Below are 18,281 nucleotides of genomic sequence, written 5' to 3' on the forward strand. Positions count from 1 at the left end.
AAAATTTAGCACGGCCTATCACCCGCAAACTAATGGTCACCCCGAGCGAGTCAATCAAATCTTGGAAGATATGTTGAGAGCTTGCGCTCTTGATTTTGGTGGAGCTTGGGACAAAAGCTTGCCATATGCGGAATTCTCGTACAACAACAGCTACCAGGCCAGTCTACAGATGGCACCGTTTGAAGCTTTATATGGCCGGAAGTGCCGCACACCTCTCTTCTGGGATCAGACAGGCGAGCGTCAACTGTTCGGGACAGAGGTATTAGCAGAAGCAGAAGAGAAAGTCAGAACCATCAGGGAAAGGTTGAGGATTGCCCAGTCTCGACAGAAGAGCTACGCGGATAACCGCCGAAGGGAGCTCACTTTTGAAGCAGGGGATTACGTGTATCTTCGTGTCACTCCGCTTCGGGGAGTACACCGTTTTCAGACGAAAGGCAAGTTCGCACCACGCTTCGTGGGACCATACAAAATCTTGGAACGAAGGGGGGAAGTGGCTTATCAGCTAGAACTTCCATCCAATATGATCGGCATTCATGACGTGTTCCACGTGTCCCAATTAAAGAAGTGCTTAAGAGTACCCGAAGAACAAGCTGAATCGGAGCATATTGACATTCAGGAGGACCTGGCATATGTGGAGAAGCCGGTTCGTATACTTGATACCAGCGAAAGAAGAACCAGAAACAAGGTCACCAGGTTTTGCCGAGTTCAGTGGAGTCACCATTGAGAGGAGGAAGCAACCTGGGAAAGGGAAGATGAGTTGAAAGCCGCCCATCCGCACCTCTTCGCCAGCTCCTCCGAATCTCGGGGCCGAGATTCTGTTTAAGGGGGGTAGGTTTGTCACACCCCAAAGTTCTTTCCCAAGCCTAAATTGAAGTTATAAATGGTCTCAAGAAAATACTTGTGTAAATCAAGAGAAAACCTTAATAAATTAACGCAAATAATAATCGGAATTGGCATGTAGAATTTTTCTTGAGTTCTACATGTCAAAACTCACTAACAGGATTTTTAGTGGAATTTTCAGAGCCCTAGAAATAATTTTAACCAATTAAAATTGAGCACATGCAATTTTAATCCCAGGAAAAATCCTTTTTCCTTCTTTTTCCTTTTTCTTTCTTTTCTTTTCTCTTTTTCCTTTGAATGGGCCGCCGGCCCATTCCGTTTCTTTTTCTCCCCCTCCTCCCGCTGGGCCGGCCGAAGGCCGAGGCCCAGCTAAGCCGCGCGGGCCGGCCGCCCGCCTCCCCTCTCTCCCCGGGACGCCGACAGGTGGGCCCCACCTGTCGGGGTCGTCCCCTTCCTCCGGCCGCCCGTTCCCACGTCGCCACCACCGCCGAAATCGCCGCCGCGCCCACGTCCCGCCCCCTCCGGGCCACGTCGGCCGCCCCGGTCGTGCGCCGTGCCTCCCGCGCCCGCCTCCCCTCTCTCTCCCGCCCGCGCCCGCGCCCAAGATGGCCGGGATTCGATTTTCGCATCCCGCCTCTCTCTCTCTCTCTCTCTCTTCTCCCACTCCCCCACGTCGGCCAGCGATTCCCGCCTCTCCCGGCCACGTCCGGCCCCCTCTCTCCCTATTTAAGCTCCGGCGTCGCCCCCTCTCTCTTTTTCCCCATTTCACCGAACTCCCTCGTGCTCCCCATCGCTCCCGCGCCGTGCATCCACCCGCCGCCGCCTTTCCCGCCGCTCCGGCCGCCGCTAGCCGCCGCTAGGTTCGCCGCAGCACCACGCCGTCGCCGCCGTCGGGTTCGCATGGCCGAGATCCACCCCGTCCACCCCTCCTTCGTCGAGGTTCGCCGCCGGAGCGCCGTTCTCACCGTGCGACGGTGAGAGCCGCCATGTCCGCCGCCTTCGGCCATGGTTTCCCATCGCCGTGGTTCATCTCTCTCCCTCTAATCTCTCTCTTCTCCTTCCTTAGGGCACCCCGAATCCCGTCCGTCGATTGCCGTCGTCCTCCCGTGGCTCGTCGTCGCCGTTCACCGTCGTCTTCCTCCACGCCGGCCACCCTCGGTGAGGCTTCCTCTCCCCTCTATTCCCCTCCCTCTCCTTCCTAGCCGCCGCTTAGCACCGCCGCCTTCGCGTCGCCTTCCCGCTGCCACCTCCGCCGCCGGTTGCCGTCGCCGGCAACGCGTGCGCGCGCGCGCGCCGTCGCCGTCGCCGTGGCCGGTCGGCCGGCCTTGAGCCGAGCCGAGCCGGGTCGCCGCCGTCCGTCCGTTCAGCCCCGGGGGCGATCTGGGCCGTCGGTCCTGTGGACCGGCGGTGGACCACCCGCGTGGTCCCGGTCCACGGTGGACTGCCCCCCCCTTTGAGCCGCTGCCGAGTGGGGCCCGCGTGCCGGCGCCCCTTTTCCCTCTCTCTCGAGCCGCTGACCGGTGGGCCCCGCATGTCGGCGCCGCCCCCCTGATGACGTCAGCCCTGGGATTTATTGCGCAATAAATGATTTAAGGACTTTTTGTTATAATAATAAACACAGTGAATCTTCTAAAATTCATAACTAATTCATCCGTGCTCCGTTTAAGCCCATTCAAGTCTCAGTAAATCAAGAAAAATGTGTAGAATCCATTAAAAATAGTTTTGTTCTCTGTTTCAGTAGCCTTATAGCCTGTTTGCAATGTTTGCCTTGTATGTCGCTAGACTCCGGTTCTTCCGACGCTCCGATGTATTTCGAGATAGTCGCCAAGGTTTCTCCAGCAGCAGAGCAAGGCAAGTCTTGCTTGTCACTTGAACATGTTGATCCTATATTGCAAATGCTCTATTGTTTTTCTTCAAATATTGCATTGTTTTATAATGTTACGATAGGGTGTTTACCTATTGTTACAGCCATTCCATTTTGATACCATGCTCCTTTGTTAGCTTGGGTTATAACATGAATAGATTTTGGACTAGGAATTGCTTAGCCATGCTTAGTTCCACTAGCACACAATGGGGAAAGCTCACTAAAATATAGACTTTAGGTTCAATTGGTAAGGTTGGTTTAGTACTACCGTTTTGGTGTTGGTTAATTAAAATGAATCACATGGTGGGCTGTGGGTGCATGGTTTTGCTAGTCGCACCCATGGCAGTTAAGGACCGGTTCGCGGGATGCCCTGGAAGAACTTATCGTACTTACCACAAGCCAGCGTGGGCAACGGCTAGGCTTGTAGTGTAGCTTTCCTCTAGTCGACGCATCCAGGCAAGGGTGGGCGTGATGGAGCGGGGCGGGCCCTACGATGGCCTCTGTCGCTTCCGGATTCACCTAGGCACGAGAGGGGACTGCCCGTTGCCCGCTGGGGACGGGGGTGAAACCTGAGGTGTGGTGTGCTTAGCAAGAGGGGGTTATGCGAAGGGTCCTGTCACGGCCTCTTTCCGGTATGTCGTGGTGGCATGTCGGCACACGGAAACGTGTCGTGGGGCTGTGTCTTGTCGGTACAGTTGTACACCTCTGATCAGAGTAAAACTATTCGAATAGCCGTGCCCGCGGTTATGGGCGGTCAACCAGATTCACCGTGATTAGTCTCACCCTAGTTTAGTCTAATGAAATTGGATAGTATAGGTGGATGGTTGGGCCTGTTGCAACGTGGGATAGCGTTGGACAGCGGATGATCAATATTAATTAATTATTACAACTGTTTAAATCTTCCAACTTCTGTTTATAAATGCTCACTTTATGCAAATGAACCACTCTAGCTCTCCTTTGATAATTCGCTGCATCATATCCCCATTCCGGTATGACTTGCTGAGTACAGTGGGTAGTACTCAGTCTTGCTCTATTTTTCCCAACCCTAGAGTACGAGTATGTGTCAGATGGAGGTTTCTCCGAGGAGTAGGCTTCGTCCGTGCCGTCGAGGATGCCTGTGGAGTGGTGTTCCTGCTGCAGTTCTAGTCAAGGCTTACCTCCTGCTGTCTTTCGTTTTTTCCGCTGCATTTATGTAAGACTTTTATAATGTTTGTAAGACGTGGATCTGAATGTCAACATTGTCGTTTGTGTACCCCGGCCGGTCCTGGACGGGGATTTTAATGCACATTCTGCTTGGAATTCTAATGTCAACATTGTCGTTTGTGTACCCCGGCCGGTCCTGGACGGGGATTTTAATGCACATTCTGCTTGGAATTCTATTCGGGAATTTCTGGGCGTGACAACCACCATCTATAGGTGAGTCACATCTTAGGACACATCCAACCACCTTACTCACTATCTTTTGGTCGCTGGAGGATCGGTGTCCATCTTTCATCCCTTTCTATTTCTTGTTTCGACTAGAGAAGACACGATGAACAGCGTTGATTGTTTTTTCTCCATCTTTCGCTCTTCCTGTGCATTCAAGGAAAACGGAACCCCCTCACCCGGGATTGCGTTTTGATGCACTCATCCAGTTGTGTTCACCACCAGAGTTCGCTGTTGTCGTTTCTCTCTTTATCGGTACCACGTCGTTGCTAGCTGCATTCATGTTGTTCTGATTTTCTTTATTGTCAACCTCCACCATTTATGGACGAAGCTATTATTCCTTCCTGGTCTAGCCTAACCATGCTCCTGGACCGCTCACATTATATTGAGACCATAGGAATATGAATAGAAAAAGAAAATTCTAATTTATGTCAATGAAATAGGAAAATTCTAATTTATGTCAATGAAACTGGTACCTGTTCAGAATTAATGGATTGGATTTTCATCTTTGGGCTAAAATACGATTTTTTAATTTCTAACTAATTTCAGTTTTTCTCCCATTTACATTTTTAATTTTTAGCACTATTTGATCCATTAAAAATTGTTGTAACTTATAATATTGAATTATTTATAGCAAAATGAAAAAAAAAAGGATTTAGTTACATAATTTTCTAAAATTGAATTATCGTTCCGGGTTATTTGTAGTTTTATGTTGTTATTTCTATGATTATATTTCCTTCAATCTAATTGTGATATATGGTTTAAGATTTTAATTTAATCATATTTCTTTAATTTTTTATGTTAATGAATGTTATTTAGAATGTCGCAACGCAGGCATTATATATGTACAGTTATATACTTACGTTGCAACAACTTTCACCACCTATATATATATGTAGATGATCGCAATTTATCCAATCTATCACGAGAGTTTTCTCTAGTATGGAGTATGATCCATGAAGGAGATTTACCTTATGGCACAGCCGAGGCCAAAGGGGATCATCCACACCAAGGAAGCAGTGTTGAGGCTGTAAAAAAATGCAATCGCGTTTGTCTCAGACTCAGAGCTCAGGTAGGCATGTCATGTCGCCCCTGAAATGTCTCGTTAAAAATTGTGGTCGTAGTAGTAGTACTAATTATCACCTGATTGATAGCACGGACGTCTGCAGCTTTGGGTTGGGAAGACGACCTGACAGGAGCACAAGGATCTCGTACGACCACATCTCCAAGCTGCTGTGCAAGAACAGTGTGTCATGAGTTGCACAACACGAGACCAGATACAAAACATTTCCAAATTAAATTTTCAAAAAGAAAAGTTTGAACATTCTGAGAGACTCCGAATTTCAAACAGAGAGGAAGTCAAGTATACGTAAAATTATGTCACTAACCAGACCATCAGAGCGGAAGGGACAGCGAGCCTGAAGAAGCCGAGCGCGTCGCGGAAGGCCTCCGTGGAGAACCCGGTCCATGTCTTCTTGCACGAGCTCGACACCCTCACGTACACCGCCAGGATGGCGACATTGATCCAGTACGACACGGCGTTGCTCAGAGCCGCGCCCCTGTTGCCCATCCCGGCGGCGTAGACGAGCACCCAGCAGACGAGGAGGTGGCAGAGCGTCGTCGCGCCGGCGGCCGCCATGACCGGGAGCACGACGTTCTGTGTCTGCAGGAACCGGATTTGGCAGTGGAGCAGGCCGTAGGCGAACAGCGCCGGGATCATCCACCGGGCGTAGGCGCCGGCCTCCGCGGCGATGTCGGCCTCCTGCCCGAAGAGGCGGAGGATGTCGCCAGTGTAGAACCAGACGACTGCGACCGGGGCGCTGACGGCGGAGGAGAGCAGCAGCATGGCGCGCTGCTTGTAGATGCCCAGGAGATGGTACTGCTGGGCTCCGAACGCTTGGCCGCACAGAGTGTCCAACGCGCTTGCCATTCCAAGCTGACCAAGAAGACAAGTAGAATCAAATTTTCAAGGACGTTGGGGCTATGATTTGGAATATCAATGTTTTAACTAGAAAGAGTTCTGGACAGACAACATACGTGAGAGAGAATGTTTATTACTAGTGCCAAAAAAACGGGGAAAATTGGAACTAAAATCTTGTACAGTAGAGTAAATTCGACCCGAAAGATAGGATGTGCACAGTGGCGGTCCTACACTATTGTGGTCGGGATCACTGGACCCCGGGTAGAATTCTATTTTTTGAGCTGTTTTAGCTTATAATAATTATATTATAAGCTGAAAATTATATTACTATATGTGTTATTATATGTATAGGATCCCCGGTGATTTTTGTTATGGGTTCACCACTGGATGTGCAAGTGCAATGCCTTCTGTATGGGAAAGTTTAGAGGTTCCTCCCTCATCTTTTGTATCTCATGTAAATCCTCGCTCCATCTCTGGAAGAAGCTTTCTCTGCATTCTGAGTTACCTGGACGGCCGCAGTCCCCTTTGCCAACACCTACGGCTATGCCTTGCGCCTTGTGGTAGTGGCAGCACCCACCGGGGTGTGCAGCACAACCTGGGTTCTGCTCGCTGTGGGAGATGTTCTGCCTAGCGCAGACAGCCGGCCTAGCCGGTCGGACGATTGGTTGGCCGACTGGGTGGTGTGCCTGCATAAGTTGGGCTAGAGGAGCCGCATGTGGAGGCAGCATTAATATTTTCGAGGGAAACCTCCGCAAAGGGCTGGGAGCTCCTGCAATTTCACTAAAAGAAGAAGAGAATTGATCTAGTTTATAAGAAAAACCAGATCAAAAACATTTACAAAAGCACGGTAAATTAAGGAAAACCAGCAAAAACCCTAACATTTTCAAGGTGAGCTGACCTCGCAAACCCAGACCCTACAAGGACTAGCGGTCCAACAAGTGAAAACTCCTAAGACGAAGCCTTCAAGAAGGACATGCCAACAGAACAACGACAATGGCTGATTCAAGCGAATCCAAAGTTTTCACCTAGAGAGATCACTTGAGAAAGTGGAGAACAAAGACTCCATAGCAACGCCTTCAAGAAGGTGAACGGCACCCAAGGGCGTTGCCATTGCTAGTGCCGGCAAGCCGCGCACGCCATTCACCTCAGAGTCACATCCAGCCACCGCGTCCACGACGAAAACCACCCAAATGCCACCTGCACACCAAAAGACCTGCGCACGAAGTGCCACCACCAGTCCAACACCAGCCACTGATGATGGTGCTAGGTTTTCCTAGCCAGTGGCGGAGCCAGGATAAAATTATAGCGGCGCTAAACCAAAATGACCAAAAGCAACTAAGAGAAATTTAGGGTTGGGTTAGGATTTTTTGGGTCTTCTTAGCCTTTTGGGCCTTCTAACAACCTCAAACAAAGTCTATATTAGCCCCTCATCTACAAATATATGGATTAAAATTTTAGGAGGGTATAAATGGGGTCTCTAATGGTATATTAGGGGATAGGGGGTCTAAAGACCCCCCCCCCCCGCCCCCACGCTCTCTCCGCCCCTGTTCCTAGCCGCCGGGCACCAAGCCGTCGAAGGCGTCCGTTCATTGCGCCGGTCGCCTTCCACCACCACACCACACCATGGATCTCTACATCGGGAGGAGGGAAGCAGCTCCACATAGAGAAGTGGGCCAAGCGAAGAGTAGACATAGCTCTAGCACCGCTTGCCAAGACAAGCTGCATCGCTTGTCCCGCATGGGTCTCCATGCTGGGCTGTGGAGCAAACACATCGAAACCACCGGACAACCACCAGCTGGCAATCCAACCCTCTGGAAAACCTGGACCTAGAATGGAGAAGGAAGAAGGGAGGAGAAGCCGACGGCGCCATCGGACGGCCATGCAGGTTGCCCCTACTCCGCCAAGCAACCCCCTTTGTTGCCGCCGCCATAGGGGACCCGGCCTCGCTGGATCCCATCGGGGATGTGCCGGATCTAGACATTGTGGGGCCAGATCTGGCCATCCCCTCATCGCCTTCACCACCATCGCAGCTGCTACTGCAACAGGGGATCCCGCCTCTCACGTCGGAGAGATGCCCGGATCCCGCCGGGAATACTCCCGATATGGACCTTGCATGGCTAGATCCGGCTGTACCCCTCGCCGCCTTCTCCACCACCGCTGGCCCGGGAGGTGGGAGGCACCACCAGTGCCAGCGGAAAGGCGAGCCGGACGCGGGGAGGAGACGCAGGCTTGGGGGTGATGTCTCTCGAGCTACCTATGAACTGGAAAAAAGAGGAAGGGCAAAAGAGAGGGAGGGATGAAGGAGAAGGGAGGAAAGGGTGAACTTGAGGCAGCCTTAATTGAGTGGGTGTTGATGTCGTCACTCTAGCACGTACATATCCTCACATCTACAACAGATCTTCTGTGACGGGTCAAAGAGAGCTGTTACAAATGTTTGTAATTGTAATGGATGGATTTGATGGCCATTAGAGATAACCAAGATGACCAACATTCGTCACTGATATACACCTATGTTACGACTCATTAGGACGAGCCATTACCCGTCCAATCATCGGTAAACTTAATGGCTCCTAATTTAGAGTCGTTACAGATAGTTTAGCTCAAGCTCTAAACAACTTCACCATATTGACTAAGTCCCAGCTCCTTGCCTCTCCTCCGCCACTCCTCGGCCTCTCCACTCAGCATCTAAAAGAAGTCTCTCCACTCGCCGCTCCTCCCAACGAACCGTTATCCACACCGCCAGAGAGGAAGAAAGCTAGTGGCGACGGGCAAAAACCATCATGCTCTCGAGCTCTACACTATTGAGGATGGCCAAATTGTCGATGAGTGATTCTCGTGGACCGGATGAATCGAGTATTGAGGTACGTTGGAACGAGGGTGTAGATAGTACGACATCAAGTAGACAAAAGACAACGATTATACTGGTTCAGGTCCCTTGTCAGGTAATAGCCCTAGTCCAGTTTATATGTGATTGATGATGAGGAACCACATATTAAAAAGAAAGTAGACGAAACAGATGATGTCGATAATATCGTAGTCGATGAGTTAGACGAGATCTTCCGGCGATTTGGCTCCGCGTACTCTGGCTTTGTAAGCTATGGTGGGTGTGTTGGCGATGAAATTCGATGCCTTGCACCCCTCCCTGGGGGTCCCTTTTATACCGTGGATCATCTTGACCCCCAAGTAAGACTAGGGAATATTTGATCTTGTACGGTATAACAGAAACTCTATCCCTTCCGAGTAGGGCTTTGGAAATCGCTTGACTCGTAGAGATATTTTCCGTAATTTGAACGAATTCCAAATGGTGTATATGAAAACGATCCGTGTACGTGAAGGTATACCATATCGGTGTATTCCACAAGTCGTGGGATAGAAGGTATGCCTTATCCGTAACCCTGACACAAATCTAGCAGCGGTAGTAGCTTGGTAATGATAGCAGCAACGGCAGGCCTCGGTAACAGTGAATCTGGCATCGACCAGCTTCAGGAGTGTGGATGCGATGCTAGCGGGCCCTCGAGAAGGGCGGATCCATTGCCGGCTAGCCTCGGAACTTGGATCCGGAAGTAGTGGGCATGGCAAGTGGTGGTTTCGGTAGGGATGGCGGACAGCAACGATGCCAGCCGAGGAGGTGGTGGATCCAACAACTCCCTGTGCAAGCTCCATCTGCCACTGCTGCTCCCTCTCACCCTTTCCCTAGGCAGACAACGACGATGGTGGACCAATCGTGTAGCCAGATCTGGCTGAGGTGTCACCTTTGTCTTCCCTGATGGCACCGCTCGTCATCCTGCTCCCTAGCTCCTTCAAAAACAACAAGGACAATGGCTAGCGAGCACAACTGGGACTGTTAAAGGCATGTCACAAGGGCCTTCGGCCTAAGGTTAAATTGTTTGTAATTACCCTCATAAGTGTTCCTATCATAAGAGTATCTATGTAAATTCCCCTGTGCCTAATAACCCTAAGGCGCATGAGTTTGTACTAAGCCTATAAATAAACCCCAAGGGATATGTAATGGTGGGATCCTCAAAAGTTTAATACCAATATACAGTTTTACTTTTTCACAGAGTGAACCACGTCCTTCGACAAATACAGCTGTCATTCGACAACATGGACAGATCACGGCGATGACACACAGTGATGAGCGGGGATGGTGATGCGCTGGGGCTCATTTTTCCTTTTGTTTTTCCTTTCGTTTCCTGTAAGTGATGGCTCCTCTTTTCAAGCCACTATAGATGCGAGACATATGTAACAGGTTGGAAGTCATCGTTACAGATGATTGGCCATGTTAACGAACAATTCTCTAGAACGGCTGGCTGGGCCATTAGAGCAGCTACAATAGCAGGCTATAAGCCAGCTATAAACATATTTTAAAGAGATAAAGGAAGAGAGAGAAGAGTAGCGGGCTATAGATCTGTAGCCAGCTGCAGCACGGATTACAAGACGTAAGGTATGTATGATAGGTGTGATCAGATATTAATAGTATAGTAAGCAACTATTGTATGAATTGGCTATTATATTGGCTATAGATGATTTGGAGTTAATAGTTGGTTATACTATTAAGGCCCTCTTTGTTTAGGCTTATAAGCCAACTTATAAGTCGAAAAGTCTAAGCCTAAACAAACAAGCAGCTTTTCCGTTTGGCTTTTTTGAAGCCATAAGCCACTCTAACACTATTAAGCCAAAAGCTAGGTTGGAGAAGCTTTTTTGGCTTATGTGAGGTAGATGTATGACTCAACTACTAAACTTAGGACATTAAATCCACCGGCTTATAAATCATATAAGCCAATAAGCTGACTTAAAAGTCTAGGCCAATAAGCCTAAGCCTAAACAAAGAGGGCCTAAACTTGCTCTTACTGTTGTGAGTTTGGAGCCATCGCAGTTAACTCAATCTGTGTTTGTTCTTCGGGTAATTTGGAACCATGCCATTATAATTTTACAAAGTTTAAGATATGCTATCGGTATCTCAATGACATGTAGGACCCACATGAGTCAATGACATGTGGGTCAAGATGATATATATCAAATTTTGTAAAATTATAATGGCATGGTTCAAATTTTCGCTTGTTCTAATGGCGTGGATACTAAGAGTGCGGTGGTGGTCTTTATGTCCATATGGGTGTAAGTGGATAACTCGTAAACCTATTTATTGATCAAAATAAATACACGGTTTATTTTGAAATATAAGTGGGTTGACGGATTCGCCCTCAGGGAGGCATATTGCGGCAGTGATGAGCGGTGGAGCTGCGAGTCATTGCCGGTGTCGTGCAAGGCTTTTCCTCTTGCTCCTTCAACCTTTGCTTTGCAGTCTCAGTCGTCCTAGTGTATTCATTAAAGCTCTAAACGTATTATTCCCCTCTTTTTCTTTTTTAACCGAACACCCTCATAGGTTGCAGAAAAAGCTCAAGAGACAGTGCTTTGTAGCGTTAAATTTTTTTTTCTTACTGGACAATGCAAGGATTTCTAAAATCCTATCGCGCCGTGTGGAGTATCTACTCGTTTTCCGATACATTTGCCACCAACTTTTTGCAAATTCGAATTTGCACCTTCCTACCCGTGCGGCTCGAGGGCTAAATAAATGGGAACGAAAAAAACGAAAAATTAATTGAATTCGAACAAATTTTGACCAAGTTCAAAAAATTCTGGCGGAATAGTTTCGTCATGGCCTCATGGGGGTTCGCAAATTAATTTTGAACCCTGTTTGCCACCCCATCGCATGGCTTTATCTAAACTAATATATCATCTTGCCCAGCTTTGGTTAATATATCATAGTGCAACAAGTATAAATTCCTTCGAAAAAAACTATATGCAGCTTAATTAGTATATATCCTTGATATCTTTATTTATTTGGATTTGGAACGCCTGGTGGCACAGAAAGGTTCTAATTTACGCAGTGAATCAGCAGGCAAAAAAACATGCAGATGACAACTGAATGATTTAATATTCGAGCATCATTGATCTTTGTCCTTTCTTTAGTGAAAAGCCCTCTCTAGCTACGGCCAAAAAGAGTGAAAAATGTTGGACAAAACAATATAATAAACTCAAGAGATGTGCGCATATGGTATATACACTACTAGAAAAACGGTTTTTAGCAACGTTGGCCCTTTATTTTTCCAGACGGATATGACCATCAGACCCAAATGTCCGCCTAGAAAAATATAAACTGGGTGAATTTTCGTCATCCACCTGCGAAAATCGATTTTCCCAGGCGGACCACTTAAACGATCCGCCTACGAAAATACCTTAATTTTTCCAGACGGACCGCTTAAGTGGTCCGCGTGGAAAAATCGATTTTCGCAGGCAGAACCTTACGAGGTCCGCCTAAAAAAATCATACCTCCACCGAAAAATATCTAAGTCACAGACTCGTTCTCAACCTTATCTTGAAACCAACCCCTCCCCACCACTCACCCTCTCCTGTTATCTCCTCTCCCCACCACTCATCTTATCTTCAACTCAACACAGCAAGGCGGCGGCACAGGCGCAGCAGGCCGTCGGCGGCGGCGTCGGCGTCAACTCCGACGAGCGGCGGCGGCTCTAAGGAGGAGCGGTGTGGGCGCGATGAGTGGCAGCGTCGGCTCGCCTCCTCGCCGCCTCCGCCGGCCGCTTCCCCTCCTCGCCCCCTCCGCCGCCAGCCACGACGAGCGACGACGACGGTCCGCCTCCTCCGCTGCCGGCTTCCCTCCTCGCCGCCTCCGGCCGCCGGCCGCTTCCCCTCCTCGCCCCCTCCGCCGCCGGCCACGACGAGCGATGACAATGGCTCTCCTCCTCCGCCGCCAGCTCCCCTCCTCGCCCCCTCCGCCGTCGACCACGACGAGCGACGACGACAGCTTGCCTCCTCCACCGCTGGCTTCCCTCCTCGCCGCCTCCGTCGGCCGCTTCACCTCCTCGCCCCCTCTGCCGCCGGCCACGACGAGAGACGACGGCGGCTCACATCCTCCGCCGCTGGCTTCCCTCCTCGCCACCTCCGCCACCGGCCACGACGAGACGCGCCTCCTCCACTGCCGGCTTCCCTCCTCGCTGCCTCCGCCACCGGCCATGACGGACGACGACAGCGGCGGCGCGACGACGACGATGACACCGCCGCATGTGGAGACGCGGCGGCGGTGCGGCTCGGCCTAGCCGGAGGGTGAGGCCGGCGGCGGCGCCCGTGGGTGGTTTTTTCTTTATTTTATTTTATTTTATTTTTCTGAGATGATTTTCGCAGGCGGGCCACAGACCCGCCTGCGAAAATGGTCTATTTTCGCAGGCGACAAGGTAGAGGCGGTCCTTCCTCCCGTCTGCGAAAATTGTTTTGGGCCGCCTGGAAAAATATTTTTTCTAGTAGTGATAACATATACTCCCTTCGTTTTTTTAATAGATGACGCCGTTGACTTTTTCTCACATGTTTGACCATTCGTCTTATTCAAAAATTTTACGTAATTATAATTTATTTTGTTATGAGTTGTTTTATCACTCATAGTACTTTAAGTGTGATTTATATCTTATACATTTGTATAAAATTTTTGAATAAGACGAATGGTCAAATATGTGAGAAAAAGTCAATGGCGTCATCTATTAAAAAACGGAGGTAGTATAAAGCAGCAACACAACACTTTCTACAGAGAAATAATTGAACACTAGATCGGTAGTGGTTCTGTCAATTTTGTAACTAGAGCAAAAAAAAATTTTAATTAACGACATGCGCGTAATGTCTCCTAACCACTACCCCAGCAAAGATGTTATTTTGATTGATATATGAAGAAATAAGATTCCGAGACGTTAGTGTGTGATGTATTTGTGTCGCTTTGCATCTGTGGGTGATGCATATGCATTGTCATGCGCCCGTTTTAGGAGGTCTTTGCATTTGTTAGCTACGTCTTCCTCCTGTTTTTAATGTATCACGCCATTGACTTAAGTTTGAGTGTTTGATTGCTCGTTTTGTTAGAAATACATATGTTACCATGTTTTGTTATGGTTTGTGTTATAATTAGAGGTTAATTTTTATTTTCATATTTGTAGAAATATTTTAGATAAGACCAATAATTAAGCGCATGCATGTTTAAAAGTTACCAGCGTTTAAGAAAACAAAAGGAAGTACTTATAGATGCATTAATTAGCTAGTTTGAAACCGTACAACCTTGAATTTATATTTGTGAAAACATGTGTCACGATTATGGAATACTGGAATTGCTTCATATCTATTTCTACTATAAGTAATTTGTTTTAACCTGGATAAAGGGTTTTTTAAATACTAGCACGATAATTTCCAAAGCACCATATTATTGGTTATATTTTGACAAATATTTATAATTTTGAGTTTGTTTTTTTTCAATGCCTATTATTCATAATCAGATGAGACACCTTTACTAATTAATTAATTTAGACACCTTTACTAATTAATTTAGAGAATGAATCTATTTTCCCAAACTTATTTACAATAACTAATTTATTGAAGTATACTTTATAGTCACATCAATAGGGTGTGTGACATACGTCCATCAAATTATGCCTGATGTGTTGGAATTTTTCAACTATAAGAAAATATATCATGAATAGTTTATTGCGCATGTTACTTGATTGTTTATTTGTTATCAAAACAATTTGACACAGATCTACTTAAAAAATACACAATTAAATTGTGTTGTTTTAATTTATTTTACATATGTAGATTTAAATTAGCATTGCATAGTCGTGAAGTGATATTTGACACCTAAAATATGATGTGAAATTTTTTAAAATTGGAAAAAGTACGAATTACCCCATAAATCCGAAAACCAGACATCTTTCACCCTCAACTATTAGTACCTAATGAATAACCCCCTAACTCAACCCGGAGTGGTTTTGTTCCTATATGACATTCCAGTAAGCATTTTTTAGAAAATAAAATAGGTGGGACCTACTAATCACACTCTCTACCCTCTCTATCTCCACTCTCCCCTCTCTCTCCCTCATTTCCTCAATCCCATTCCCTAACCTCTCTCTCTTATCCCTCCCCTTGCTGCATGGGGCGGCCGGCAGGCGTGTTGCCGTCCCGCCGCTGTTATCCTCCTTCGACTATTCCACCGCTCTTGCTCTCTTTATTGATCCACCTTGTTTTTCTTGATTGGTGCTTTTTGTCTCGTCAGGAGAGAGGCATTGGTTGTAGGGATCGATTAAGAACCGTGGTGGGATGGCATGCTGTGGTAGATGGAGCCACGATTGCATTTGTTGGGGGATTTCTCAATGGCAGGGGCACAGCCAAACCTGGCCATGGAGGACCAGCACAGGTCCTCGCCTCCAGCGGCCGTCACGTGATGATGAGATGTGTTGGAAGGGATGGAGATGATGGCCTCCATCGAAGTGAGCATGTGGTGGCCGAGTTAGCTGAGGAGGAGAAGCCTTCACCGCTCAACGCCCTCAACCGCCTCCGCCTCTCGAGCTCCTTCGCCCCACTGCTATTGTCATCTTCACGCGCCGTTGGGGGTAGAGGAGAAGCCGCACGGCCGTCAAGGAGGCACGCACCAGTAGATGCCGAGGAGGAGCCACCTCCGCCACTCACCACTCGAGCTCCTTTGCCCCGCCGATCATCGCCCCTAGCCTTGTCGATTGACAGACGTGGAGGGAGAAGAAAGAGAGTGGGGTGAGGGGTGAGGGGTGAGGGGTGAGGGAGAGATATGATAGGTGGGTCCCACCAAATTGTTTTCGAAGAAAATGTTAACTGGACTGTCACGTAGGACTAAAACCACTTCGGGTTGAGTCAGCGGGTAATTTGTCTAATATTAATGATAGTTGAAGATGAAAGATGTCTGACTTTCGGGTTTATGGGGGTAATTCAATCGACCATAATAGTTCAAGGTGTAATTTGTCCTTTTTTTTCCTTTAAAATATTATTATAACATTATTTATTATATGTTGACCTCACGTGACTAAATCACAAATTAGATATATAATTTTAAAATAATTTAAAGATAGGACAACTTATTTTTTTATTGTAGAAGATTTAGTTAACTATGTATATTTGCGTAAGTTTTTAGAGAATTTTATTTTATTTTTAAATAGTAGAAAAATCACCATCCATTTTTTTTCAATGGCACTATGTACATATGTTACGTAAGTTTTTTTTTTACTTTATCGGTTTTTATTGCAAGTATGTACGCAGGTTTTCTTTTCTTCCGTGAACAATAGGTATGTTTCGTTGATTATTTTCCAGTTACGTAAGTACGTACACGAAGTACACGAAGTACTTATGTTTGGTTTCTTTTTTCCGGCCCAAATTGTACATAAGAAAATTATTACTTTTTAAAATCAATACATCTAATCTAATAATAAAAAATATTGGGTCCACCAATTTAAGAGAAAATCAACGGTGAGATTAGACCGTGCCATGTGACGGGCAGTGTTTGTAAGAGTGCCACGTGGTGGCTTGAGAGCGTTTATAGGAAGTTTAATGGACTTTTACTATATAATAAATAGATTAATTAAAACTAATTTTATGATTGAAACGCTGCTAATTTTTCATGTAAACTTTGTCAAACTTAATAGTTAAAAAAAGTCAAAACAAATTATAATATGAAACAGAAAGAGTTTAATTAGGTGAATTTGAGTAGGAAGGAAGCAGCGGTGCAAGTGTTTGGCGTCTCTAAGAGTTTCCTGTTATTTGATCATTAGTTTTGGGCTTTTGTCTATAGCGAGACGTGCATGGATGATAAACATAAACTGCGGTATAATTAGCTAGTGATTTGAGCAAAATGATATTCAATGATCCATGGACGACGAATAAAAACGTAGTGCATACCAGGAGGCTGAAGCCGGTGACGGTGGTGAAGGAGTTGGCCATGGAAGCGCCGGCGAGGGGGAGCTCGCCGAGGTGGCCGACGAACATGACGGAGATCATCTGGATGACGTACCGCAGCAGCGCGCCGGCGACGAGCGGCCAGGCCAGCCACAGCTGCTTCTTCACCTCCTCCCGCACCCCCAAGCCGGCCTCACCGTCGTCGTCCTCATCTCCGGCGACAACTACGGGGGCTTCCTCCGCCGCGCTCGCCTTCTTGATCACCGTGTTCTCCGGCGGCGTCTTCGTCTCTCCGAGCTCACTGGCTATGCTTGTGGTACTAGTGTCCATGTCAGAGACAGAGTGAGGGAGTGTGTGTGTGTGTTTTTTTGGGGGTGTGGAGAATCAGTGAATCAGTAGCAGGGGGCGGCGCGCGGCGGCAGCGTGGGCCAACACGGAAGAGAGAGATGAGATAGTATGTGTCAGCTGTCGCTCTGCAGCTGCATGGAGTGGAGTTTGGGTATAGATTGCTGCTGCTGTTGCTGCTGCGTCAGCTCGCAGTAGCTAGCTGGCTGGCTCGGTGTCAGTGCGCGGCCTTGCCAGAGTTGGACAACGGGGTGGGTAGCCCTTCTCTCCCATCTTTTATCTTTTTAAAATATATTTATAGCTGGTTTATAACTTGCTATTATACAGTATAGCCCACTACTAACTCCAATTTATTTATAGCCAATCTAATAGTCAATTCATATAATAGATGCTTACTATACTATTAATATATAGTCTTATTATCATACACACATTGCGTCTTGAAATCTGTGGTGCAGCTGGCTACAAATATGTAGCCCGCTGCTCTTCTCTCTCATCTTTTATCTCATTAAAATATGTTTATAGCTAGTTAATAGTCTGCTATTGTACATGCTCTGATAGGGAGCAAGCTCCCATGGCTCCAAAGTTTAACATGCTAGCTAAAACCTTAAGAGCAAGTCTAATAAGTGACGATTAGCCATATCACTACTATAAAAATGATTTTCCTGTACAAGGAGCTCTTTGAATTGTGTACGGACCATTTTCACGCGCGTCTGCAAAAATCGGCCTCCTATTTTCACGTGTGGACCCTTAAGACGCCCGCACGTGAAAATTGATTTTCAAGTACGGGCCTCTTAAATAGGGATGAAAACGAATCGAATACAGTCAGAAACTAGCTCTATCATATTTGTTTTCATAATTTTTTTTGAAATCGAAATCGAAATCGGAAACCCGGATATGAAAACAGAATCGAATATTATCGAATACAAATACGGAGCGAATACGAAGCAAAACGAATACGGTGACGAATATTAATTGGAATATAAAAACCCCTCACTACTGCACAAACGATTTTTGTGTACGAGGCTATTATTTTTGCAAACAGACTACAACTTGTCGCCTCTGGAAAAATCGAGCGGCATTTTCACATACGGCAACATTTTCGCATACGGCTCCTTAAGATGTCCTATGGAAAAATCA

At 47.1% G+C, this 18,281-nt stretch overlaps 1 protein-coding gene across 4 annotated transcripts in view; it reads right to left on the reverse strand.

Annotated features, from left to right (window-relative positions):
* Window positions 1-17,245, reverse strand: part of LOC127776834 (protein DETOXIFICATION 16-like) — a 29,193-nt gene extending 11,948 nt beyond the window's left edge. For 2 of the 4 annotated variants that reach the window (XM_052303392.1, XM_052303394.1), the window contains exons 1-4: window positions 16,800-17,245; window positions 5,518-6,065; window positions 5,273-5,359; window positions 5,101-5,157 (exon numbers count right to left, since the gene is read on the reverse strand). In XM_052303392.1, coding sequence (XP_052159352.1) covers window positions 5,101-5,157; window positions 5,273-5,359; window positions 5,518-6,065; window positions 16,800-17,126 — 1,019 coding nt within the window. In that variant the 5' untranslated portion in view covers window positions 17,127-17,245. Of the gene's footprint in view, window positions 1-5,100; window positions 5,158-5,272; window positions 5,363-5,517; window positions 6,066-16,799 lie in introns of all 4 variants that reach the window. The other 2 variants (XM_052303391.1, XM_052303393.1) reach the window with 1 other exon arrangement.
* Between the last annotated feature and the right edge of the window lie 1,036 nt (window positions 17,246-18,281).

The sequence above is a fragment of the Oryza glaberrima genome, chromosome 6 (genome assembly GCF_000147395.1).
Source record: "Oryza glaberrima chromosome 6, OglaRS2, whole genome shotgun sequence".
Taxonomy (NCBI): domain Eukaryota; kingdom Viridiplantae; phylum Streptophyta; class Magnoliopsida; order Poales; family Poaceae; genus Oryza; species Oryza glaberrima.